The sequence below is a fragment of the Protobothrops mucrosquamatus genome, unplaced genomic scaffold (genome assembly GCF_001527695.2).
Source record: "Protobothrops mucrosquamatus isolate PMUCROS unplaced genomic scaffold, P.Mucros_1.0 scaffold_242, whole genome shotgun sequence".
NCBI lineage: Eukaryota > Metazoa > Chordata > Lepidosauria > Squamata > Viperidae > Protobothrops > Protobothrops mucrosquamatus.
In genome coordinates this window covers 257,887-283,256 of record NW_015386318.1, presented here as the reverse complement: position 1 = coordinate 283,256, position 25,370 = coordinate 257,887, and the positions used below count along the sequence as shown (strand labels likewise).

General features: G+C 42.9%; 1 protein-coding gene across 3 annotated transcripts; it reads left to right on the top strand.

Annotated features, from left to right (window-relative positions):
* Positions 1-15: 15 nt before the first annotated feature.
* Positions 16-22,011, top strand: IREB2 (iron responsive element binding protein 2). Of its 3 annotated transcripts, XM_015830332.1 has the most exons (22): positions 16-34; positions 2,020-2,109; positions 4,962-5,127; positions 5,866-6,003; positions 6,500-6,718; positions 7,717-7,786; positions 8,141-8,324; positions 11,053-11,192; positions 12,121-12,292; positions 12,389-12,489; positions 13,284-13,400; positions 14,487-14,646; positions 15,096-15,231; positions 15,676-15,760; positions 16,316-16,472; positions 17,019-17,143; positions 18,041-18,145; positions 18,220-18,362; positions 19,219-19,366; positions 19,454-19,576; positions 21,009-21,194; positions 21,626-22,011. In XM_015830332.1, exons 1-22 carry the CDS (start codon positions 16-18, stop codon positions 21,734-21,736), a joined length of 2,895 nt encoding a protein of 964 aa, XP_015685818.1. In that variant the 3' UTR covers positions 21,737-22,011. The 3 variants fall into 3 exon arrangements, with proteins under 3 accessions (XP_015685818.1, XP_015685824.1, XP_029142879.1); XM_015830338.1 differs by lacking the exons at positions 16-34; positions 2,020-2,109; positions 6,500-6,718 and having other exon boundaries at positions 4,973-5,127; XM_029287046.1 differs by lacking the exons at positions 16-34; positions 2,020-2,109; positions 4,962-5,127; ... (2 more) ...; positions 7,717-7,786; positions 8,141-8,324 and adding an exon at positions 9,807-9,990.
* The last annotated feature ends 3,359 nt before the right edge of the window (positions 22,012-25,370 follow it).

The window sequence follows — 25,370 nt, the reverse complement described above, 5'->3', positions numbered from 1 at the left end:
CTTCGGGAGAGGAACATGGAGGCGGCCCGGGCAGGTCAGTGGCGATGGGGAAGGGGGCGGGGACGGGGGCCAGGGTGGCAAAATGGCCCCTTTTCCCTTTGTGCCCGCCAGGACTGGCCTCCCCTCGGATGAAAGGGAGAAGGAAGCTGTCAGCCATCTTTCTCGCTTGCTTGCCTCTCTCCCCCCCCCTTAATTAGTTTGGCCTTTCCCAGCCTGGTGCCCCCCCTCCCCAAAATACCAGCATGTGTGGGGACTACAATTCCCATCACACACACACACACACAGCCTTTCTGGGCTTTAGGCTACAATTCCCGTTTCCCTTGGGGTGCAGTTCCCATCATCCCCCTTATCAGGACTATGAAACCCCAGTTCCCATCTGGGATACCAGCACACCCATCATCCCTGTCCATTTCCCTTCGGGTACCGTTCCCCTCACCACCACCCCCTTATCAGGACTATGAAACCACAGTTGCCATCATCCCCTTCTATGCATCTCAGCATCCCCATTCCAGCTTTGAAACAACCGTTGTCATCATCCCCTTCCACGTCCTTGGACTACAGTTCCCATTGTCCCTCTCTCAGGTTTATCAAACAGTAGTTCCCATCATCTCTATCCATTTCTTTTGGGGTACAGTTCGTGTCATTCCCATTCCAGAATTGTTAAACAACAGTTCCCCTCATCCCCTTCCATGGGCCTTGGGCTGTTATTCCCATCATCCTCATTCAAGGTCTATTAAATGGTTCCCATTATCCCCTTCCATGGGCCTTAGACTACAAGTCCCATCACCCCATCTAAAATCTGTTAAGATGTGGTTCCCATCATCCCTGTTCTTTTCCCATGGGCTGTAGTTTCTGTCGTTGCAATTCCAGAAGTGTTAAATAACAGTTCCCATCATCCCCTTCCATGTCTCTTGGCTACGAGACCCATCATCTGCAGGCCTTCTGCATTCTTCCCATTTTCATGCTCCCTATCCACATTGGCTTGATTCAGTTCTGCCTTTTTCGGTGCTCTAAGAAATGACAATATTGGAGGCTAGACAAGAAAAATATTGAACAAGAGATTAGCAAAATAAGGGGCTGGTTTCTTTCGCCTGTTAATTTTTCCGCTGCGGTTCATTCCTCCATCCTGTAGCAAATTAGATCCCAGCTCTGTCTGCTGTCAGAAGATCTGTGTGCTTGCATAGTAGAAAAAGTGGAGATGAGTGGGAAGCACGCTTTTTCTGTGTGGATTTGAAAGCAAAGTAGTCTCCAGCAAGTCACAATCTTTCTTCCTGGGATTCAGGGATATATCCACATGTTATGGACAAGACTTCCTTCTGAAGGTTTTAAACCTTGGGTACCATTGGAACATTTGTGATAGACTCAAGCACACTTGTATTATCCCTCCCAAAAACACTTTTATTATGTAAAGTTCACTCGCTATGGTAGAGGTAAAGACAACTTTCTCCATAATTCCTCAAGTACTAGTTATACGTAAAGAATATATGTTCTGCTCTTTAACATTTTATTTTTTAAAAAAGTTGTTTTGTCTCCAGAATATTAAATATAATTTATCATGTATTAATGAAGACAATGAGTTAGCTCTTATGTTTAATTGTACTGAGATTAGATTGGCATCAGTGGGATTTGTTACTTAAGATTTAAGCTCTATTGTTTTCAGTTTCCAAGTATGACTAAACCTGGATGTGGGCCAATATTTACCAAAGTGAAATTAGATCTGTATAGTGTTCGGGAAAAAAATAATGTTATATATAGAATCTATTATGTATCTAAATTCTACTTAAATTAGAATAAAGGTATATATAAAATATAGTAGGAAAAATACAGGAACATGTTTAGTCTTGCAATCTAAATATTTATTACTGATTTTTTAAATTTAGTAGTAAATTACAGTGCATTTAATGGGTATTACTCATAGTGAAAATGGATAGGATTGCAGCCTTCCTGTCCAACTACACACACACACACACACACACACACACACTCACACTAAATAACTAATAATCTATCTTTTTTCAGGACACCTGTTCCAGCACTTAATTGAAACACTGAGCGACAATGCAGACAAAAAGTTCTACAACATTGCTAAACTAGGAGGCACCAAATATGGTAAAAATATATTTCAATTGTGTCGTTCTAATATAAACCTAATAAATCTAACTTCGTTAAGATTTTTTAAGTGGTCTTAAAACAAATTTGGGGATTGGTGGCCTTGTTACTGAACCCATTCTTGGGATTATGCTGCAGAGTTGTAATCCTTAATGTTTTCTCTATTAAAACTGTTTGAATTAATATGCCTGAGGGTTGCTATTAATTTCCTTCTTCCTGGATATTCCTTTGAATTAACTGCAGTAGGCCGTTAATGTGCTTTGGGTTTTTTTATACTAAAGGAAGTTTGTCCAGTTTAACGTCTGCTTGCTCTTTTTTCGTTCTGTGAGAAACCTGTGGACCCCTTTCATAACACGGTATTGCAAAATAATATTAACTCCTCTGGTGACAGTACATCTAGAAATGATCTTCCTTAGTTCAAACGTATTCATTTTCTTCTGCTTGAAAGGTTTGGTATATTTTCAAATTAATGGAATCTAGTTAGTGAATTTCAGAGAGGACTGCAGAAAAAGCTTATTCAGAATTAAAGCCTTTGTTTATCAGTTGGTTCAGCTGGGTGTTGTCACGCTGCTGTCTTCCTTATCTTTTAGAAAAAGGACGGAAATTCTGCTTGCTATGTGTACTTTTCAAGAAGCAGATAGTTGACCATATAAAACTGTCTCTAAAAAGCATGATGGGGAAGTCTATTAATTGCTCACATCCTTCCAGGAGATGACCGGGATAAAAAGATCTTTAATTTACACTAGACAAACATGTGGAGGTCTTTTGAAAGAGGAGTTTGAGTTGCTCATCTGGTCTTTCAAATTGTTTGTCATTTCATTTATATCCCGCCTTCCTTCCCTAATGGAAGTGCATTGAATCATGCATTTGATTCCTGTGAAATCTCCCCATATGACTATTGAAAGTTGAGATCAGAGCTGATAAGTTATTGATGAACTGTTCTTGGTTCTCTGTCACATTGAAAACCTTTAGGATAGTTGTAGTCACCGGAGTGTATGTTTTGGAATAAGAAACCATGTTAGGGAATGTCTGTTTCTTACTTAACAGCCCAAACTGCTGTTGTCAGTTCATAAACACTTTTCTGTATGGTTAGCCTTTGATGAATCACTTAATGAGGGAGAAATTACCTGGTCTGCCTTAGAAAACTCAACTCATTTAAATGAAGCTAGTGAAGCCTGCAGCAATAGTTTGCAACCTTCAGAGCTGAAAAATTATTATGTGGGTCTACTGACACAGGGCTTGCTTTATGCTTATTAAAAAGAATAATTGCTTTTTCTTTCCGAGGTTGCAAGCTCATTGACTGTGGCAGACTTGCAGAAATTTCCAGTGCCCTTGGACAAATGTTCTCATAATTCATTACTACAGAATTATCTTTCACCGCTTCTGCAATCCTTAATAAAGTTAGCAATCTAATTTTGAAAGGTTCCCTAACTAGCAGCTGTCCCTGCTGTTGTGTAACAGTGACAGGATTCCAAAATCCAAGAGCAGAACATGTGAACTCTTACTCCTGGCCTGTACTCAACCCTAAGGAAACTAACACCAAGAATACCAGCAAATGCTTCTTAATGTTTTGCATATTTTCAAACGATGCTTAAAGGAAAAGCAATTCAATTGCCAGCTCTTGCGGGTTATAAAGTAGGCTTCTCCCATATAGCACAGGTAGTCCTTGACTTACGATGACAATTGAGCCCAGAATTTTATGTTGCTAAGTGAGACATTTGTTAAGTGGGTTTTGCCCCATTTTATGTCCTTTCTTGCTCCAATTGTTAAGTGAATCATTGCAGTTGTTTGACTCTGGCTTCCCCCATTGACTTTGCTTGTCAGAAGGTCACAAAAGGAGATCACATGACCCCGGGACACTGCGACCATTGTAAATATGAGTGAGTTGCCAGGCGTCCAAATTTTTATCACATGACCAAGGGGATATTGCAACGGTCCCAAGTGTCATAAGTCACTTTTTGCAGTGCTGTTATAGGTTTGAACAGTCAATGAACGGACTGCTGTAAGTTTGAGGACTGTCTGTAATCAGGACATAGCAGCTGTCTTATGTCAAATTAATCTGTTGGACTAGCTCAGTTGTACAGATTGTGTTGTATCGCAGCTTTATAATAATAATAAAGTTGGAAGGGACCTTGGAGGTCATGTAGTCCAACCCCCTGCTCAGGCAGGAAACCCTATACCACTTCAGACAAATGGCTGTCCAGTCTCTTCTTAAAAACTTCCATATTGGAGCATTCACTGCTTCTGGAGGCAGGTTGTTCCACTGGTTAATTGTTCTAATTGTCAGGAAGTTTCTCCTTAGTTCCAGGTTGCTTCTCTCCTTGATGAGTTTCCATCCGTTGCTTCTTGTCCTGCCTTCAGGCGCCTTGGAGAATAGCTTGACTCCCTCTTCTTTGGGGCAGCCCCTGAGATATTGGAAGGCTGCTATCATGTCCCCCCTCGTCCGTCTCTTCGTTAAACTAGACATACCCAATTCCAGCAACCGTTCCTTATATGCTTTAGCCTCCAGTCCCCTAATCATCTTTGTTGCTCTTCTCTGTACTCTTTCTAGAGTCTCAATATCTTTTTTACATCGTGGTGACCAAAACTGGATGCAGTATTCCAAGTGTGGCCTTACCAAGGCATTGTAAAGTGGTATTAACACTTCACGGGATCTTGATTCTATCCCTCTGTTAATGTAGCTCTTTATCTCCCTGGGCAGAAATTTCTTTATTCCGGGATTCTCCAAACTTGTCAACTTTAAGGCTTGTTGACTTCAATTCCCAGTTTCCTAATTTAGAAGGAAGCCTATGGCAGGGATACCAGCACCAGCGTTTATCCTCGAGCAATTTAGCTACTCTGTCCATTTGCAGATCTCCTGCCTTACACCATACGGGTCATGTTGGAAACGGCCGTCCGCAACTGCAATGGTTTCCTAGTGAAAGAAGGAGACGTGATGAATATCCTGGACTGGCAAGCCAAACAGAACAATGTTGAAGTGCCCTTTTGTCCTGCCAGAGTCCTCCTCCAAGATTTCACGTAAGACCCGCTTTTTCCGAGTTCTCTATTTTAGCTAGAACCTGATGTGTTTTCCTAAATGTCCTGGGTGGGCCTTTCCGAGTATTTAGATGGTCAGAAATTCAGGTCGTATGAGTTTATCCTGGCACCGGCTCCGAAGCAATAACCAGCGAATGTCTGTTAGGGTTGAAATAACGAAAGATCATTACAGCAAGTTGTATGTTTCAGGATAGCTCCATGCAGGCATTCAGACAGGAATTTTTCCCAATGAGTCTAATTGACAGATTGGTCATCCACTATGCCACCAACCTATGCCAGTCAACCTATGATGGGACTCGCATGTTAAATGTAGCCATGATGTGGCTGTGTAGTTTAAGCTTTGCATAATACAAGAAACCATCCATTATCATCTATGGTTTAGAGCAGGGGTAGGCAACCTTGGCTCTTTTATGACTCGTGACTTCTGGGAGTTGAAGTCCACGAGTCATAAAAGAGCCAAGGTTGCCTACCCCTGGTTTAGAGCAATGTGTGAACTCAGCCGCTGTGGCTTAAACCAGGGGTCTCCTCCATGCTGGCTGAGGAATATTAGCAGTTGAAGTACACAAGTCTTAAAAAGTTGCCAAGTTTGGAGACCCCCTAGCTTAAACCATAGTTAGAATCACGGTTAATCCTCTTGATGAGATGGATCCTGCCTTCTTTGGATCTACATTGCTGGCCTTTTAGATATACTAAGTAGAAAACATTGTTCCTATTTGCCAGTGGAATTCCTGCAATGGTCGACTTTGCTGCCATGAGGGAAGCGGTGAAGAACCTTGGAGGAGATCCCACCCGAGTCCATCCTGTCTGCCCAACAGATCTTACGGTGGACCATTCTTTGCAGATTGACTTCAGCAAATGGTACCTGTCGAATTGTCGGCTTCCTTATATTTTGCTGGGGACAGGTGGATGGGGCTTGAGAATGGAATGCTTGTTTTGAAGTGGGTAGACTCAAAAATGGGGTGATGTTAAGATGCTGAGTTGATCTAATTTAAGTACATTGAATCCCATTGTATTGGAAGCAGGAATAGGGAATTTCATACACACAAACACACACACACACAATACGATTGCTGGGATTTTCCATTCCCATCAACCCAATCAGATGATGAAGTACCAATATAAGGCAACCAGTATATTAGAGAAGTATTCCCCAAATGAAAAATCTCTCTCTCTTTCTCCCTCCCTCCCTCCCCCTCCTCCTCTCTCATTAAAATTAAAGCTCCTTTTACCTGTGGAGACTAAAAATCAAAATAATTCTAATGTTCATGTCAAAAGTATATATTGTAATTTAGCATAATAAGGATTCAAAGGATTGCAATGAACAAAGCATTCTCTCCATTTCATTTTTGCCTAGTGCAATACAGAACGCTCCGAATCCTGGAGGCGGTGATCCCCCACGGCCTCCTTCCTCAAAACTCTCCCCGCTTAAAGCTCCTCGGAAGCTCCCCTGCCGAGATCAGTCCAGCTGCAAAGGACCATGTGATGGACAGTCAAAACGGAACCCGGGCCAGTTTTCTGTGCAGATCGAGAACACCCCCCTCTTGTGTCCTTTTCATCTTCAACCAGTGCCTGAGTAAGCTTGCCTTTTTACCTTTCCCTCCTGGCTTTGCAGGGTCATTCCCGTTTGGCAGTCAAGAGCTGTCAGCTAGCGAGACTGGCTTCCACCCAGATCTTACCTGTACTCACGTATTAAGCTTACTTTGGAACCAATATCAAACCACCTTTGTGGCGAAGGATTTTCACTGATGGGAAATTGTATATGTTTGTTTGTTTATAAAATTTATTGGCCGCTCATCTTACCCTAGGGCAGACATGTCAAACACAAGGCCCGGGGGCCGGATGCGGCCCGCGAAGTGGTTTCATGTGGCCTGCGAAGCCATCCTGGAAACAGTGAGGGAACGGCCCCCGCTGCCTTGGCCCTGGCCCAGGCCAGCCAGGAGCCAGTGTAGAATTTTGTGGTGGCCATCTATGCTGAAACACACTCAGTCTTAGCTCCATAAGCCCAGCCCACCCCCCACCCCCCCGTATGGCCTGAGAGGAACAGTGAGGCTCCTCCAGCGGACCATGCCTTGGCACTTGCCCTGGTCCCACCCCCTTCTGCCAGAGACCCTCAGATCCCACTCCTGCCCAGGCCCTCACAGGCACCCTTGACATGAATGATGTAGAGCTGGCCACACCCACCCAGTAGGCCACACCCACTCCATCCATGCTCACCCAGTAGGCCACACCCACCCTGGCCACACCCATCCGGCCCCCTGAGGGCAACCGCAATGTTGATGCTGCCCTCAATGAAATTGAGTTTGACACCCCTGCCCTAGGGTAACTCTGCATGGCTTATAGTCATCAAAATATATCTATACGTATACAATTAAAGCATAAATAATTAAAACGAAACATTACAACCTAAGGACACATGGGAAATACCGCTTTCACCCTCTAACATTCTATTTTTCATTGTGCAAAATTTCCTGGAACGTTAGCAAGAAAAAAACCATTTCTTTGGGCTGTTTTTCTAAGTACTGCAGATAACGGTTTTAATGTGTGTGTTTTTTTTTCCTTTCGTGTACTTAGGCCTGAAACAGTATTTAAGAATCAAGAGATGGAATTTGGAAGAAATAAAGAGAGACTCCAATTTTTTAAGGTACGTTGCTTTGAAGGCAACGTGACCCAGGAGAATTTGATAGAAAGGCATTGATTATTATTTGTTATGGATTGATAAAGATGTGCCAAGATCAAAAATGATCTCCCCTCTTCTTTCCTACTGTATAGAGGAGGAACACAGGACACGGCAAATTCTCATATTAATCCCCACTTCCCCCTAGGAAAGAAATTAGGAGGAGAAAAGTAGCCAGCCTCTCTTGGGATGCAGTTCTCAGAATTTGCAAGTGCCATTTGTTGGGGAGGTGTCAGAGTGGAAAATGCCGATTTAGCAAGTGTGAAACTAACATGCCTTTTCTGTCTGTCTGTCTGTTTCTCTTTTTATGAATTAAACTAGTGGGGTTCCAAAGTTTTCAGAAATGTCTCAGTAATTCCTCCCGGGACGGGGATGGCCCATCAGATGAATCTGGAACACCTGTCAAGAGTAGTATTTGATGTCAAAGACTTCCTTTATCCTGACAGTGTTATTGGCACAGATTCTCATACAACCATGGTGAACGGCTTGGGAATCCTGGGATGGGGTAAGTCACTTGAAGAGGCTTTTGAATATCTTTCTAAAGAGATTAATTGGGGTGATATTGGTACAAAGATTATGTGTTATGTTTAAGAACGGGGTGGTTTGGCAGTCCAGTGGCTCTAAGTTATTTTCAAATGTCAGCCTCATGATGGTCTCTGTTACTTAAATTGTAACACTTTTAGATTACAGTTCAAAAGACAGGACATGCAGCGCTCAGAAGAGATGAAAGATTGTGGGCAAAAATATAGCTATTACTGCACAAGAATTGTTCCCTTAGTCTTCAAGGGAAGTATTTTTTTTTTTTGTAGAAGTATGTTCTTGCACTCGTCACTATTTTGAAATTGTGCCCTCTGGTTCCCTTTTAGTCCTTTTAAGAATTGTGGCCCTGTATTTACAATTAAACAATAGCCCGCAAAATGTAACTTAAAAAGGAATGGATATAAAGAAGGTATCCAGGGTTGTCATCTTAGTGTTCCTTGGAACACCAGATGCCGGATAATTTTCTTCTGAAATATATGTAGAAGCTGTGGGGAGATATACCTGTTTATATCATGAGTGGAAGNGGCCTGAGAGGAACAGTGAGGGTCCTCCAGTGGACCATGCCTTGGCACTTGCCCTGGTCCCACCCCCTTCTGCCAGAGACCCTCAGATCTATCCCACTCCTGCCCAGGCCCCCACAGACACCCTTGACATGAATGATGTAGAGCTGGCCACACCCACCCAGTAGGCCACACCCACCCACCCCCCTGAGGGCAACCGCAATGTTGATGCTGCCCTCAATGAAATTGAGTTTGACACCCCTGCCCTAGGGTAACTCTGCATGGCTTATAGTCATCAAAATATATATCTATACGTATACAATTAAAGCATAAATAATTAAAACAAAACATTAAAACCTAAGGACACATGGGAAATACCGCTTTCACCCTCTAACATTCTATTTTTCATTGTGCAAAATTTCCTGGAACGTTAGCAAGAAAAAAAATCCATTTCTTTGGGCTGTTTTTCTAAGTACTGCAGATAACGGTTTTAATATGTTTTTTTTTCCCCCTTTCGTCTACTTAGGCCTGAAACAGTATTTAAGAATCAAGAGATGGAATTTGGAAGAAATAAAGAGAGACTCCAATTTTTTAAGGTACGTTGCTTTGAAGGCAACGTGACCCAGGAGAATTTGATAGAAAGGCATTGATTATTATTTGTTATGGATTGATAAAGATGTGCCAAGATCAAAAATGATCTCCCCTCTTCTTTCCTACTATATAGAGGAGGAACACAGGACACGGCAAATTCTCATATTAATCCCCACTTCCCCCTAGGAAAGAAATTAGGAGCAGGAAAGTAGCCAGCCTCTCTTGGGATGCAATTCTCAGAATGTGCAAGTGCCATTTGTTGGGGAGGTGTCAAGAGTTGAAAATGCTGATTTAGAAAGTGTGAAACTAACGTGCCTTTTCTGTCTGTCTGTTTCTCTTTTTATGAATTAAACTAGTGGGGTTCCAAAGTTTTCAGAAATGTCTCAGTAATTCCTCCCGGGACGGGGATGGCCCATCAGATGAATCTGGAACACCTGTCAAGAGTAGTATTTGATGTCAAAGACTTCCTTTATCCTGACAGTGTTATTGGCACAGATTCTCATACAACCATGGTGAACGGCTTGGGAATCCTGGGATGGGGTAAGTCACTTGAAGAGGCTTTTGAATATCTTTCTAAAGAGATTAATTGGGGTGATATTGGTACAAAGGTTATGTGTTATGTTTAAGAACGGGGTGGTTTGGCAGTCCAGTGGCTCTAAGTTATTTTCAAATGTCAGCCTCATGATGGTCTCTGTTACTTAAATTGTAACACTTTTAGATTACAGTTCAAAAGACAGGACATGCAGCGCTCAGAAGAGATGAAAGATTGTGGGCAAAAATATTTCATATAGCTATTACTGCACAGAATTGTTCCCTTAGTCTTCAAGGGAAGTATATATATTTTTTGTAGAAGTATGTTCTTGCACTCGTCACTATTTTGAAATTGTGCCCTCTGGTTCCCTTTCAGTCCTTTTAAGAATTGTGGCCCTGTATTTACAATTAAACAATAGCCCGCAAAATGTAACTTAAAAAGGAATGGATATAAAGAAGGTATCCAGGGTTGTCATCTTAGTGTTCCTTGGAACACCAGATGCCGGATAATTTTCTTCTGAAATATATGTAGAAGCTGTGGGGAGATATACCTGTTTATATCATGAGTGGAAGAACTGTAAAAATGGGTATTGATAATAATGCAACCTCAAATCTCATAAAATCCTTGGGGTGATGTATACAGTATACTTGATTTAGGCATATAGCCAAAAGCCACATACAGGAAGAAAATAAGGTCCAGATCCAGGTTTCTTTTGCTGAAGATGAAAAATGTTACGTTTACCCACCTAAAGGTCCACTCTGTTTCATCTAAGGCAGGGGTAGGCAACCTCGGCTCTTTTATGACTCGTGGACTACAACTCCCAGAATTCCTGAGTCAGCTATGCTGACTCAGGAATTCTGGGAGTTGAAGTCCATGAGTCATAAAAGAGCCGAGGTTTCCTACCCCCTGATCTAAGGCATATGTCTTCCAGACATGAGTTTAAGACAATATTGAATTTTTTCAGTGCAGCCTGTTTTATACATCAGACGAAAGAGCGCTTGGATAAAGATTACGCATTGGTGTAACGCCTCCGTCTTTAAGCTGTTCAATGCTTTTCTTGCCCCATCTAGGGATGGGTGGAATTGAAACAGAAGCGGTCATGCTGGGTCTCCCCGTCACCCTCACTTTGCCCCAGGTGGTTGGGTGTGAACTGACTGGGTCGGCCAGCTCACTTGCTACATCCATCGACGTAGTCCTGAGCATTACGAAGGTACGTCAAAGCTCTCTCTGGGGCCAGCCAGAGAGGCAGTGTGGTCATGTACAAGCAGCCACCAAAGGTAAAACCCAGAGTTGTGAGCCACAGGATGGATGGCCATATCTAACTTTGAAATAAATAAAATTTTAAAAAATCTGTAGATTTCTCAACCCCACTGCCATTGATCAATTATTTTGCAAACCCTCAATACAGATAATAGATGCCCTGCCAGCTTCATGACTCGGCAGCCAAATCTGTACTAAAGCAGCCATTCTTGGCAAACATTCAGCGTTCTTCCCACACTTGTTACTACTTAGCTGGATAAAGCAGCACTTGCCTCTGGGAAGTTGTAGAACAGCAATGTTTCGCAAGGAGAAGTTGTCATTGTAGTAAGATTTAATCCTACTGTTCTATTCGGAAAGAATTGGGAGGTTTCTGCCTTCTGGGCACCCTTGTATCGATTATGATTATCAAATGAGCGTTAACACTGTAATTACAATTACATGGCTCCTCTGTTGTTTGTACACTGAATAAAGAAGAACAAAATTTTGCCAGAAATTGGCAAAAAAAAGGTTGTGGATCACAATCACGTGACCACAGGACGCTACAACTGATCATAAATGCAAGCTCCTGAATTGTGACCACAGGATCACGGGGGCTGGTGCAAAGGTCCTAAAGTGCGAATATAGCTTGTAAGTCACTTTGTCCAAGGCTATCACAACTGAACTGTCATTAAACAAATAGTCGTAAGTCGACGGCTACTCGTAATTTTGCTGGCAGTTCTGAATGTAACTACTGTGTCTCTTGCTGGTTAGGAGGGGGCTAAGTCTGATGGATTTCCCTTTTTAAAATTGCTAACCATTTATTTAAAAAAACAATGCTGTAGCGTTTCCCCTTGGCCGACATATGATACTGGAGGGTTCTTTTTTTTCTGTCTCCATAGCAACTAAGACAAGCAGGGGTGTCTGGAAAATTTGTGGAATTCTTTGGCCCCGGCGTTTCCCAGCTCTCTGTTGGGGACCGAACTACCATCGCAAACATGTGCCCTGAATATGGTGCAATTCTGAGCTTTTTCCCTGTAGATGATGTAACATTAAAGCACTTAAAGCATACAGGTAAGGCTGACACCGTAGGAGGAGATTTGGTTGGCTAAAGCAGCTTAATTACTCAATCTTTGCAGATAGGATCAAACTTTTGAATTTTTCTCATAGGCTTTGACGACACCAAACTCAAGTCCATGGAGACGTATCTTAAAACTGTGAAACTGTTTAGGAATTACCAGTATTCTGCTAAGGAACCTGAATATTCCCAGGTAAGCACGGAAGGGGCCAGCCTGTTTCAAAGTTATTGTGTTTCTGTTTGCCCCTCTCGTCTTTTTTCCTCAAGATTTGCCTTTTCATTCGAAGGCCTTTATTAAACCCCCGAGAAAATAACCATTTCTCTAGACTGAGGCATTTTACGCTCTTTCTTTTCAAACAGGTTGTTGTGTTCTCGTGGTAACATCTAATGAATTATTGGCAAGGGAATAAATTCCTTTTTGATACAGTTGATGATTATTTGATTTATATTTCATATTTCTTAACCATCCATCTCCCTCAGAGAGAGGGCTCTGTTACAAAGGCTTCTTGAATGAAATATCACTAGGACTTTTGAATAAATGCCATTATTTAAGTGGTTGATCTAAAGCAGGGGTCTTCAAACTTGGCCCTTTGATGACTTGTGGACTTCAACTCCCAGAATTCCTCAGCCAGGCACGCGTGCCTGGCTGAGGAATTCTGGGAGTTGAAGTCCACAAGTCATCAAAGGGCCAAGTTTGAAGACCCCTGATCTAAAGCATGTGTTTTCCAATAATATACAAACCATAAAGAGATATAGAATTCAAGATACTGCCTTTTTTTTAAATGCCAGCTTTGTCCTCAGAAATGTTTGTCAGTATATTCTAAAATAGAATAACAGAGTTGGAAGTAACCTTGGAGGTCTTCTACTCCAACCCCCTGCTTAGGCTAATTATCCTTGCTTTTGGCCTGCTCACTTTAAAAGCCAAGCATCAGCACAACAGCATCAGTTGTGAAGTAAGAACTAATTAAAACATTTTTTCCCCATCAGATAATACATATCAACCTGGCTTCTATAACGCCGTATGTAAGTGGTCCCAAAAGGGCCCAGGATAGAGTGGCTGTAACGAACATGAAGAGCGACTTTCAAGCATGCTTACGTGAAAAGGTAGGTAAAGTTTCGAAAGTCCATCTGGCTGTTTGAAATGTTGGCAAGGGAATCGCCCTCTGGGATATTGGAAAGCTGTTTCCTGTTGGTTGGAATGTTTTGAAGATTATAAGAACTATCTAGAGCAGAGGTCTTCAAACTTGGTGTCTTGGATGAAACTCTTCAAAAGAACTTCAAGGCATTGTTTACCTTAAAGAATCTTTTATTCGAGAAACAAAGTATCGGCACTATATAGTTAAAGCCAAAAACTGAATTCCCCTCCCTGGGCACGAAGTAGCAAAGCACAATTCCCTCCTCCAATTAACTGTCATAAATCACATTTCCCAATTAGCTTGAAGTGAGGGCTTTCTCCCCAGCTCTCCAGCCCGCTGGGCATAATATCCTTGGATTCCCATGGCTGAGTTATTATTGTTATGACTAACTGGACTCTCACCCACATCCCCCCTCCCAGCATCAACGAACTCTAAAAGCGAAAGAGAAAAGATGGCTACATTTCCATCTGTTGTCAAAGCAAGAACATCCGATGTTAGCAGCGTTGACACTTGGCCCTTTTATGACTTGTGGACTTCAACTCCCAGAATTCCTCAGCCAGGCACGCTGGTTGAGGAATTCTGGGAGCTGAAGTCCACAAGTCATAAAAGGGCCAAGTTTGAAGACCCCTGATCTAGAGCAGTGGCCACTTTGAGATAGGCCACTGCCCAGGAGTTTGAAGTCCACCTCTCTTAAAGTGGCCTGAGGCTGAGAAACTCTGCTCTAGGATGTAGCTTTTCAGATTTGAGTACCATAGATGCGGGAAGCATGTTCTTAAGGTAGCCCTTCTGTTTACGACCGAACATTGGGAATTGGCTGTTAACTGCTTCTCCAAAACCCATCATAACGGAAGTAGGGGACACAGAGTTTCCAATCCAAATGAAATCATTTGTGGCCTTTCGGGTTTTTTGGTTTCTGTTGTGAGGATTGGACTGTGCAACATCAAAACCTGTATGGGTCCCAGAGTTCTGGTGTCTCCCTTCTTAACTCCCCAGCAGGGAGGGACGTCTGGTGTGTGGTGGGACTGAGTCTGCAAACTCCTGTTTGATCCCCTAGGTTGGCTTCAGAGGCTTTCAGATCCCCGCCGAAAAGCAGGGCAGGGTCATTCCTGTTGAATATGAAGGAAATGAATACACGTTGGCTCACGGATCGGTCGTCATCGCTGCCGTCATTAGCTGCACCAACAACTGCAATCCCTCCGCGATGTTAGGAGCAGGTACGCGGGCTTCTCTGGCATTTCCTACATCACGTTGCTATAAACGACCACAATTGGGAGCTGAATTTCCATTGCTAAGCGAGGCGCTTGTTCAGCGAGTTTCTCTCCCCCCCCCGACTTTATGACCTTTTTGACCACGGTCATTAAACGAATCACTGCCATTGTGAGGTGAATTGTGATGGTTGTTAAAGTGAATCTGGCTTACACACACACCTACACACCCATTGACTTTGTGGGAAGCTGACTGGAACGGTTACAAATGGCGATCACGAGATCCTGGGATAAATACACGCCAGTTGTCAAGTGCCAGACGTGACCGTGGGGATGCTGCGGTGGTTGTAAATGCGAAGATTGGTCATAAGTGTGAGGACCAGCTATCCTACATTTGCAAAAGGAAAAAAAAAGGCAGTTGTGGCATTATTGTAACAGCATCTTCCCTTTTCCATTAGGTTTATTGGCTAAAAGAGCCACTGAAGCTGGTCTGGCTGTTAAACCTTACATACGAACCAGCCTGTCGCCAGGGAGTGGAATGGTCACCCATTATCTCAGTTCCAGCGGTGTATTACCATACCTCAATAAACTTGGGTACTATTTTCTTTGCTCTAATTTGTTATTTTTTTCACCCGCTTTGCACAGCCCTGTGTTGGCCTTAGCAGAGAAGATTCCATTTGTTTTGTTTTTTTAATTTAAAATGAAGATGCCCATTAGTGACCCTGCATCATGCCCACCCAGCAGTTGTCTTACCGCTGAGAAAGTCCCTTTCCTTCAGATGAGTGTTTCCCAATTTTGCTAACTTCTACATAAGTGGACTTCAACTCCCAGAATTCTTGGCAGTGGCCATACTAGCTTGGGCCATTCTGGGCGTTGAAGTCCGCCCATCTTAAAGTTGCCAAGGTTGAGAATCACTGCGCTACTGATTTCCACCTTGAAGCCCCAGCTGTCATGCAGCAGCCCTTCCCTAGATTTCACAAATGCTTTGTTTATTGAAATGCAGTGAAAATGTGAATGAATTCCTGCTTTTCACTGTAGGTTTGAGGTCATTGGCTATGGCTGTTCCACCTGTGTGGGGAACACTGCCCCTTTGCCAGAAGCCATTCAGAATGCGATTGTACAGGTAAGCTTTACTTCGTGAGCTATCTGAGCAGAGTTTACATTTTTGAAATGCTGTGTTTTGATAGGAGAATGCTTATTGTAAATAAGATTTTGTCCTTGCTCATTCAGCTGGAAGGGGGGTGGGTGGGGAGATGGGAGAGCAACTGGGACACCAATGACCTTAAAACCAGTAGGGATTGTTTTAGCAATCCCCTGGTTTAATGCACTAGGATAGAAACCAGGTGACAGTGAATGCTAGTCCTGCCTTAACCATAAAAGCCAGCTGGGTGATTTTGAGTCAGTCTCCCCATCACCACCTCTTTCAGTCTAACTCACAAGGTTGTTGTCATGAGGAAAATAAGAGGAAAGACTGTTAGGTTCGTTGGCTGCCTTATTTATCAAATTAATAAAGGCGGGGAAATAACCACACAAAAACTACATCTGCAGAATTTGGTTGCTTTCGGCTTAAGAACCAGTTCTATGGCTTGAGTAGTAGGGAGGTAGTTTAGAAGAGAATGAGAGTACCAAGAGAGAGAGAAAATCCCATTTTGTTCCTCTTTTTGTTTTTCCTGTTCAGGGTGACTTGGTGGCGTGTGGCGTTGTGTCTGGAAGCAAAAACTTTGAAGGCCGCCTTTGCACCTGTATCCGCGCCAATTACCTGGCTTCTCCATCCCTGGTTGTTGCTTACGCGATCGCGGGAACTGTGAATATTGATTTCCAGACTGAGCCACTGGGTAACCGCGTTTGTCTAGCTTGAATTTGTCATCAGAGTGATGTTGTCATCGGGAGCTCTCTTATGTAGGAGGAAAAGTCCTGTTCTATAGTGCTCTTTGGACGACGATCTACAGTAGTGTGGTTTGTTAGCAGTTGCTGTGCCCTCAAACCTGTATCCCAGCATCTTTTGACACAAAAAACCCCTCTCCGTAGCAATATCTGTAGTTCAGAATGAACTGTAGAATCCTTAGTGCTGTCTGGTGGTTTTCTTGAAAACCTTTCATTACCCAACTAGGTAACACAATCAGTACTCAGTGATCACCCATCAGAGCACCATCAACACCTTCAGAGCACTGACCTTGTTACCTAGTTGGGTAATGAAACGTCTGCAAGAAAGTCACCCAGCTCAGAAGAGTGCCAAAGATCTCACAAAAGCTCTCAAAAGTGCCATCTCTGATCCCGTGTTCAACGTGTAAAGAAAACTTTTGGACTTTACTTACTTTTCACTTCTCTGAGTAGCTTTGGCTGACTGGATATTATCTCTACCGTTCTCCAATTTCTTACAGGGGTGAATCCTGAGGGCAGAAATATCTTCCTGCGTGATATTTGGCCTTCTCGGGACGAGCTTCAGCAGATAGAAGAGGAGTTTGTAATAGCGTCCATGTTTAAAGAGCTGAAAATAAAATTGGAGGTAGTTTATCGTTTTTTCTTTCATCAGAGGAAGGCTATACAGGTAGTCCTCAGCTTACGAGTGTTCATTTAGTGACCGTTCAGAGTTACAACAGCACTAAAAAAAAGTGACTTACAACCTTTTTCTACACTTAATGACTGTGGCCACGTAATCAAAATTCGGCCGCTCGGCAACTGACTCATATTTATGACGGTTGCCGTGTCCCGGGGTCACGTAATCCGCTTTTGCAATTTTCTGACAAGCAATGGGGAAGCCATATACCAGTGATGGCGAACCTTTTAGAGACCGAGTGCCCAAACTGCAACCCAAAATCCACTTATGTATGGTTGGGTGCCGGGTGGGTGTGGCCCATTGGCTGGGTGTGGCCCATTGGGTGGGCGTGGCTGTGGTGGTAAAGGCAGACTGGGTGGGACTAAAAGGTTCAGTCAATCAATTCCAACTTTGCAAGATCTTTTTTTTCCCACGAGAAGTTGAAATTGATTGAACTTTTTTTTTTTTTGCTGCACACGGCGGCGGAGGCCTAAAGCGAAAAGGTTTTATAAAACCCAGCTGAAGGCCTAGGACTGGGGCGGCGGCGCGCGTGCCCACAGACATGGCTCTGAGTGCTGCCTCTGGCACCCGTGCCATAGGTTCACCACCACTGCCATATACACTTAACAGCCACGTTACTAATTTAACAACTGCACTTAACGACTGGCAAAAAGAAAGGTCGTAACATGGGGCAAAACTCACACTTAACAAATGTCTCATTTAGCAGCAGGAATGTTGGTTTCAATTGCCATATGTCGAGGACTACCTGTATACCATTTGGGCATAAAGCAGGATCAGAGGACCAGAAACAAAAGGTGGGGTTTTTTGTTTGTTCTCTTACAAAAATGGCTCCTTCTTCTTTTCCAGAAAGGAAATAAGCGTTGGAACTCCCTGGAAGCCCCTGAGTCCACTTTATTTACCTGGGATTCAAAGTCTACCTATATCCGATGCCCTTCCTTTTTTGATAAGCTGGTAAGTGGGCCGACGTTCGGCGTGAGCGTGTCCGTTTGGAACGTGCCCGATGCTCAATCCTGTCTCTTTTTCAGGCCAAAGAGCCGCCTCCTCTCCAGGCCGTTGAAAATGCTCACGTCTTGTTGCACTTGGGTGACGCGGTCACCACCGATCACATCTCCCCCGCTGGAAGCATTGCCAGGGGGAGCGCCGCCGCGAGATACTTGATGACTAAAGGGTGAGTCTTAAAAGAGGAGGAAGAGCAGGATGTCCAGTTCCTCCTCAGAAATTCCTTTCTTCTGGCAGCGATAAACAGAGCAGGCCTCCTTGATTGCAAAATGCGCTTCGGCCTTTGAGACCAGACTTTGCCGTAAACCAGAGGTCTTCCAACTTGCCCCTTTGATGACGTGTGGACTTCGACTCCCAGAATTCCTCAGCCAGGCACGCGTGCCTGGCTGAGGAATTCTGGGAGTCGAAGTCCACACGTCATCAAAAGGCCAAGTTGGAAGACCCCTGCCGTAAACTTTCTCTTTACGAAGCTATTCTATGGCTTGGAATTCTGTTACAGGTCATCCCTGACTTATAGCTGTAATTGAGCCCAGAATTAACAGTCGTGAGTCATTGTGGTCGTTAAGCAGGTCACCAGGTAACTGTGCCTGACTTTATGACTTTTTTTTTTGAGGTGGTCCTTAAGTGAATGCTGCTGTTGCCAAGTGAATCTGTGGGGAGGGGGACATCGGAACTTAGAAATTGGACCATAAGTACCTTTTGGGAGTCCCTAACTTTGAGTGGTCACTAAGCAATCAGTCATTAAGCAAGGACTACCTGTACTGTATAAAAATAAGGTATAATTAATACAGAGCAGCAGGGTGGAGAGTTAAAACATAATTTAAAAAAAAACAACAGCTCAGGGCCAGATATTTATGTATGAAAGTGAGATTGTGTCTTAACCTTCCAATCATAACCCTCCATTCATGTGTGTGCAGGAAACCCTTTTTTTAAACAATAATTTGTTTAAACACTCTCTCTCTCTCTCTCTCTCTCTCTCTCTCTCTCTCCCTCTCTCTCTTTCTTTCTTTCTTTCTTTCTTTTAGACTCACACCTCGCGAATTCAACTCGTATGGTGCTCGTCGGGGGAACGACTCTGTGATGACAAGAGGCACCTTTGCCAACATCAAGCTTTTAAATAAATTCATCGGCAAGCCGGCTCCTAAAACAATCCACTTCCCAACAGGACAGACGGTGAGGCTATCGTCTCAAAGGAAGCTTATTATTGATTATCTAACCACAGTGAATATCTCGTGACCCAGCTCTCTGTCCTAATTGCAGCTGGATGTGTTTGACGCCGCTGAGTTATATCGGAAAGAAAACATCCCTCTGATTATCTTAGCCGGCAAGAAATACGGATTGGGCAGCTCAAGAGACTGGGCCGCCAAAGGACCTTTTTTACTGGTATTCCACTTTTACTTAAATCCATTATTATTGTTGTCGTTGTTGTTGTTATTTACTTCACCTTGATTGATTTCTTTCATGAAGCTGCCATCTTTCATTTTGTAGAACATAAACTGCCCCTCAGTCTCTCTTCTGAAAACATACAAACTAGTCTCCAGCACCAGTCTACGACTGATAACTGTAAAAATGGGTGAATCTATTTATTTGTACTTATATATCAAATTGAGAGACTGCCCCTCTCACTCGCAGAACCACACTCTGGGCAGTGTGCAGATTGGAACCCCACATAGTCTTGAAGTCATGGTTTCACGTAAATGTTGTAAGGGATTGTTTAGGGGGGTCCAGATAATCCTGGTGGGTTAGGCTGTAATAATGGCTGCATTTATAACAGTGTTTCCGTGCGCCTCGGCATATGCTCATGCTGGCCACATGAGCATGGAGATATGTTTTAGGACAGCAACCCCCACCTTTTGGGCACCAGGGACCGGTTTCATGGAGAGAGGTTTTCCCGCGGACCAGAGGGAGTGTGGTTTTGTGTGCTGCCTGCATCCCGTGGATGGGGCTTCACTTGTTTGCACAGACCAGTTTCTGGCCCAGTACCGATCCACGGACCGGTGACTGGGGACCCCTGTCTTAGGACAAAGCTGACTCCTTCAGCTAAGAAACGGAGGTGAGCTCCCACCCCCTAGAGTCAGACATAACTGGACAAGGGAAACCGAAACGGTTACCTTTTTAGAGTTAATGCAGTAGCAGGAATATATCTAATTGCAACTATCTCTTTCCTCCGTTTCTCTTAGCAATGGTTGTTTGCATTTTGGAGTCTGGTACAGTGCTAGGAGACACCGCTATTCCTGTAGACTGTCAATGCTGCAATTACTGTATATTCTTGCTTTGACAAAATATGCAGAACTGTCTGGTATTTTTAGAGTTAATTCAGATGATGGTGGCGGGGAGGAGAAAGATAGGACTGCAGGCGGGAAGAGAACCTCTGCCCTTCCACCTGATAGGAGAACATGATATATGACAGCAAATTTAGGGAGGGAACATGCTGGTAAATTAATTGCTCAGAGGAAGAGAATTTCAGATCTTAGCATCAACTTTGTTATGCCTGTGCCAACATTTTGTAACAATAAATTACTTTTAGGAAAATCAATGCCTGGAAGTTCTTTGAAGTGTTTCATTAGCCGGAACCATAACATAGACATCTTCTCTTCGATAACCGCCAGGATCCCCTCCCCAGCATTTTTCTGAGGATTGCCAATGGGCCTAAACTTGAGTAGGGATCCCAGTGCTTCTGTTTGTCCCGATGTTTATTAGCCTTCCCAGAAAACTCAGGATTCTCCATTTTAAAATCCAGACTCCTGGATTAGAGCAATACGGCGGAATTAGACAGTATCTGAAATGGATCAAACTTTTTTTCCCCCCCTCACAGGGAGTGAAAGCCGTGATTGCAGAAAGCTACGAGAAGATGCACAAAGGCCACTTGATTGGCATGGGCATCGCCCCCCTTCAGTTCCTCCCGGGGGAGAGCACACAGTCTTTGGGCCTGACTGGCAAAGAGCAGTTTTCTATCTTCTTCCCTCAAGAGGTGTCACCTGGAATCGCCCTCTGTGTAAAGGTATCAGCCCTTTCACTTCGCTGTGTGATTCCGTGCAGTATTTGATATTTGGGGGATGTTTGCTTTCATCGTATTTTTCCTAAGCCTTTTTTATAAGGGGGGGAAGAGCGAGAAAAGGAAAAATAAAATAAGACACAAAGTAAATAAGCGGGTTGCTGACAAACTTTATTTATAGTGGTTAAAGTTTGAAACCACCTACCTCATTCGCAGAGCGAGTGAGTGTATTTATATTTAATCTTACGACATTAGATGAGAATTTTCAACACTGAATGTATTACTTTGGAAACAACAGGTTGTTCGCAAAATCTGTGTAATGTAGTCAGCAGAAACGGGTGGCATCCAGTTTCAAATTCTAGTATCCCTGGAAAAGACAAAAGCCTTTCACTGACCTGTGAATTTATCTTTTTGTTTATTTGTTTGTTCTTCTGAAGACGAGTACTGGCAAAGCATTCCAGGTGGCTGCCTCGTTTGACAGTGATGTGGAAATCACCTTGTACAAACACGGTGGCGTGCTGAACTATATGGTCCGAAGGCTGTTGTAAAGCTGTTGTAAAGCCCTGTTCCCACCTCGGAGGACTGCCAATTCAGCCAGCCTCTTGAGGCCTCGGCCCGAGCCTTCCTCTCCCACTGGAACTGCTGACAAGCCCCATTGTGCTCAGATAACTTTGTTCATGGATGTAAAAGATTGTGAAATTGTTGTAGTGGCCGCAGCGAGGTCCTCCCGGATTTTAAAATACTCCGAATGGTGCTATTGACGTTGTTAGACGTTGACGTGTGTGTGTTGTGAAAAGAGAACTGTAAGTATGGAGGGGAGGAGGGGGGGTTAATCTTAGACCATTTTGTATATAAATTATGTGAAAAACCTGAAACTGAATTGTGAAGATTTTAAGCCAGATTCCTTGCAGTTCTTTTCTCCCTTGATTTTTTTTTTCTTTGCACCTTTTACCTTCCTACTGCTGTTTCTTGGTTTGAGCATAGCACATGGTGTAATGATGTATGATTCCCTTGTTTTAAAATTAGGAGGATCCACAGTTCTGAAAATGAACCAAAACACCCACCACTCTTAGATCCAATTTATGGTATCAGCCACCCACTAGAAAGTTTAAGGAAAGCTGGCATAGTATGTTGTTTTTTTTATATCAGCCTTCCCCTATTTCAAGGGCGGGCAACTCTGGCTACTTTATTCCTGTGGCTCAGGAATTCTGGGAGTTGAAGCTCACCGGTCATAACACTGCCATTGTTGCCCCACCTCTGCTCTGTTTGGTGCTTTCCAAAAAAGGGGGAACTGTTCGCAGCGGCCTCATTAAGTGGAAATTTCTGGGAATTGGCCCAGACATTGAAGGGGATGCTCTCCGAGCAAAAATCTTGCTCTGTGAAAAATTCCAAAACTGAAATTCAATTGGAGGAAATGCTATTTTCCAAATAGAAGCTGCAGTGACTTCTAACTGTCCTTCTGAGGAGTGGCTATCATGGAATTTAATTGGATTTTGTCTCTCGCTTAAATAACATCCGCTTTCTTTCCTCAACTGGTTTGGCTGTTAACAGCTATTGGGAATGTTGTCTGCTCCTTAAAAGAACAGAGAAGAATTCCTGTTTCTTCAGTTTGTGCAGTGAACAAAACCTGTTGGGTTTATAAAGTAAGTTGTCTCCCAAGTTTTCTTCCAGTCATTCTGCTCCTTCCCAAATGACTGAATTTGAGATAGTGGTAGTGACTTTATTCTGAGCAGCAAAGAATTTCTTAAGTCCCCAGATGTTTACGGTAATTTTTGGTTTATTATTAACGGGAATTTCTGTAGCGGAAATATCCTGAGCTCATTTAAAAAGTCTCTTCCGCTTAAGATGTTTATAGACCTGGGTTTTTTATTAAACCAAACAGACCCCATGTAATAGAATAAGTACTTCTAGTAAATTCTGTGTCACTAAAAGTATATATCCTGAAGTTCTGAAAGACAAATTAATTTCCACACTTACTAGATATTTTTTTTAAGGCCAAATGATTAGAAATACGGATTACAGAGGCGTCAATAAAAGTCTGGAACCTTTCTGCCTTTGAACTTAGGCATTTTTTCAACAAGCTCCTTAATCTACAATCAGAGACATTTTTTCTTGAGTCCATATTTTTTTTTCTACCGTATCAGCTGTGCTTATGTTTACCCACCTTATAGTTTTACCATTGGTATCTTTCCTTTGTTATTGAATTATTATTTTTTCTGATTTGAATGAAATGCTTGAAGTTCTGTCTTGATGATCACAAAGGGCAAAAGATAATGATATCTCACTTTTGGTACCTAAATTATTATTGTTATTATTATTTTTTCAACTTCCAGGCATCTTCCTTATTGCTAGGTTCCAGGCACTGTTTTTCTCTCCTCCCAAGTAAAATGCATGCCCTAAAAAAACCAGGGTGCCTTATAGACACACTCCACGGTCCTCTAGCCATGCTGGCTGGGGAATTCTGGAAGTCCACAAGTCTTAAAGTTGTTTGGAGACCCCTGCTCTAGCCCCAAAACCAAAACCAACCCTTCCAACTTGGATTTTTTTTTTCAAAACTTGTAATTGACATTGCTGACCCTTTTAATAATCTGACAGTCATGTGAAGTCAAGCATCATCTGTGAATGGCCTCCGTCTATCTCTAGGTGCCGATCTCTGACATTCTTTCAAATGGATGGGTTCAAATGACCAGCTTCCCCCACCCCACCACAGCCCACCTCAGATTACTGTTTTTGTTGCATATGTGTGATCCCACCTGTCCAATGATTCTGGCCTACAGATGTTAGGAGATCCATCCAATTGCAGTTCTCCAAATGTCACGTCCAAATTATGATCCAGATTTTAGGTCAAACTTGGGGGTGGGCAACTATGGGAACTTTACGAGTTGTGGACTTCAACGCCCAGAATTCCTGAGCCAGGCTGCCTCAGGAATCCTGGGGGTTGAAGTCCATAGGTCATAAAGTAGCCATAGTTGCCCATCCTTGGTCAAACTCATTGACACGGCTTGGCTTTTTCCTCTTAAATTCAAAAGATAATATTTTGGAGGTTGCAACCCTATCCTTTTTTTAAAAAACTTCAATTTCCTAGGAACATCTGGGAAGAACTGACTATAAATAGATTGAATGGGAGAGGGACATAATGTGTGAACCAGCAAAGAGCTTGGCAGAGAGTCCTCATAACCCTCCTGACTGACATTGGTACGTTGTCATTGAATTAAAAAGCTGAAAGCCCTGAGCTGACCAAATCTCAAAAGGTTTCAGACAGCTGTAGAAGAAAGGGGTTTCTGAAAACACTAGTCCTCACCTCTGGAGGACCTTAAAAACCTCTTGAACGATATCGCAAATCTGCAGGCTTACATGGATTAATTCCCTTTCTAAACCGATAAAAGCATAATGATTTAGACACTGTGATAGGAGACCTGTGCAGTGCTATTAATTGGAAGCAAAACCACCGAATTCTTTTCGAGTTGGCAGCGCACAATGTATTTTAATCAGAAGGCACTGGGCGTTCCATAACCTACCATAATCCTGGGCTGTCGTGAGGCAAAAAAAAAATATCACAAAAACTGGAAACATGTCCGGTTTTCGCATTCTCTCTTCGATTTGGCTTCTGAAAAGAACCATATTTGAGCCCTTGATTAGGTTGTTAACCAAACTAGGGGGGGGGGGGAGAGTTTTTACCAATTATACACAGCAAAAGAATACCTGCATTTTATTATTCTCACACGAGCCACTGCAACTGAATGTCTACTCCTTTTAAGCCAATGTTAACGGATTACGATGGTTTCCAATTCACTAATAAGTATTGTATAGACCTCTTAAAAGACAGAAGTTCAATTTGCTGACAATTGTGCATAAAATGTTAAACTGATGTAAATTATTTTTAATAAAGAAAAGTTGTACCATGTCTCAGCTGCAACTGGTTTTTCTTTTTGAACTACCTTTTTGGCAAATCTTCAAGGGGACTAGATTAGTAAAAGCTGTCGGCTACGGTGAAGTGGCTAAGGACATTTTTGTGATGTTGCACAAGGTGAAATGAAGCAGGGTTGGCAAACATCACTTTTTACGAATTGACACGTTTGAAACAGCTTCCATGGTAAAGATATAAACAGCTATCCAGATTCATTGAAAGAGATGGGACTACATAGGAATCAAGCAGAGGCAGCTGGAAATTTCCATGGGGAA

Coding starts and splice junctions, on each gene's coding strand:
- IREB2 (XM_015830332.1), top strand. Junction 13,401..14,486: donor AAGCATGCTTACGTGAAAAG/GTAGGTAAAGTT, acceptor TTGATCCCCTAG/GTTGGCTTCAGAGGCTTTCA. Junction 14,647..15,095: donor CTCCGCGATGTTAGGAGCAG/GTACGCGGGCTT, acceptor CTTTTCCATTAG/GTTTATTGGCTAAAAGAGCC.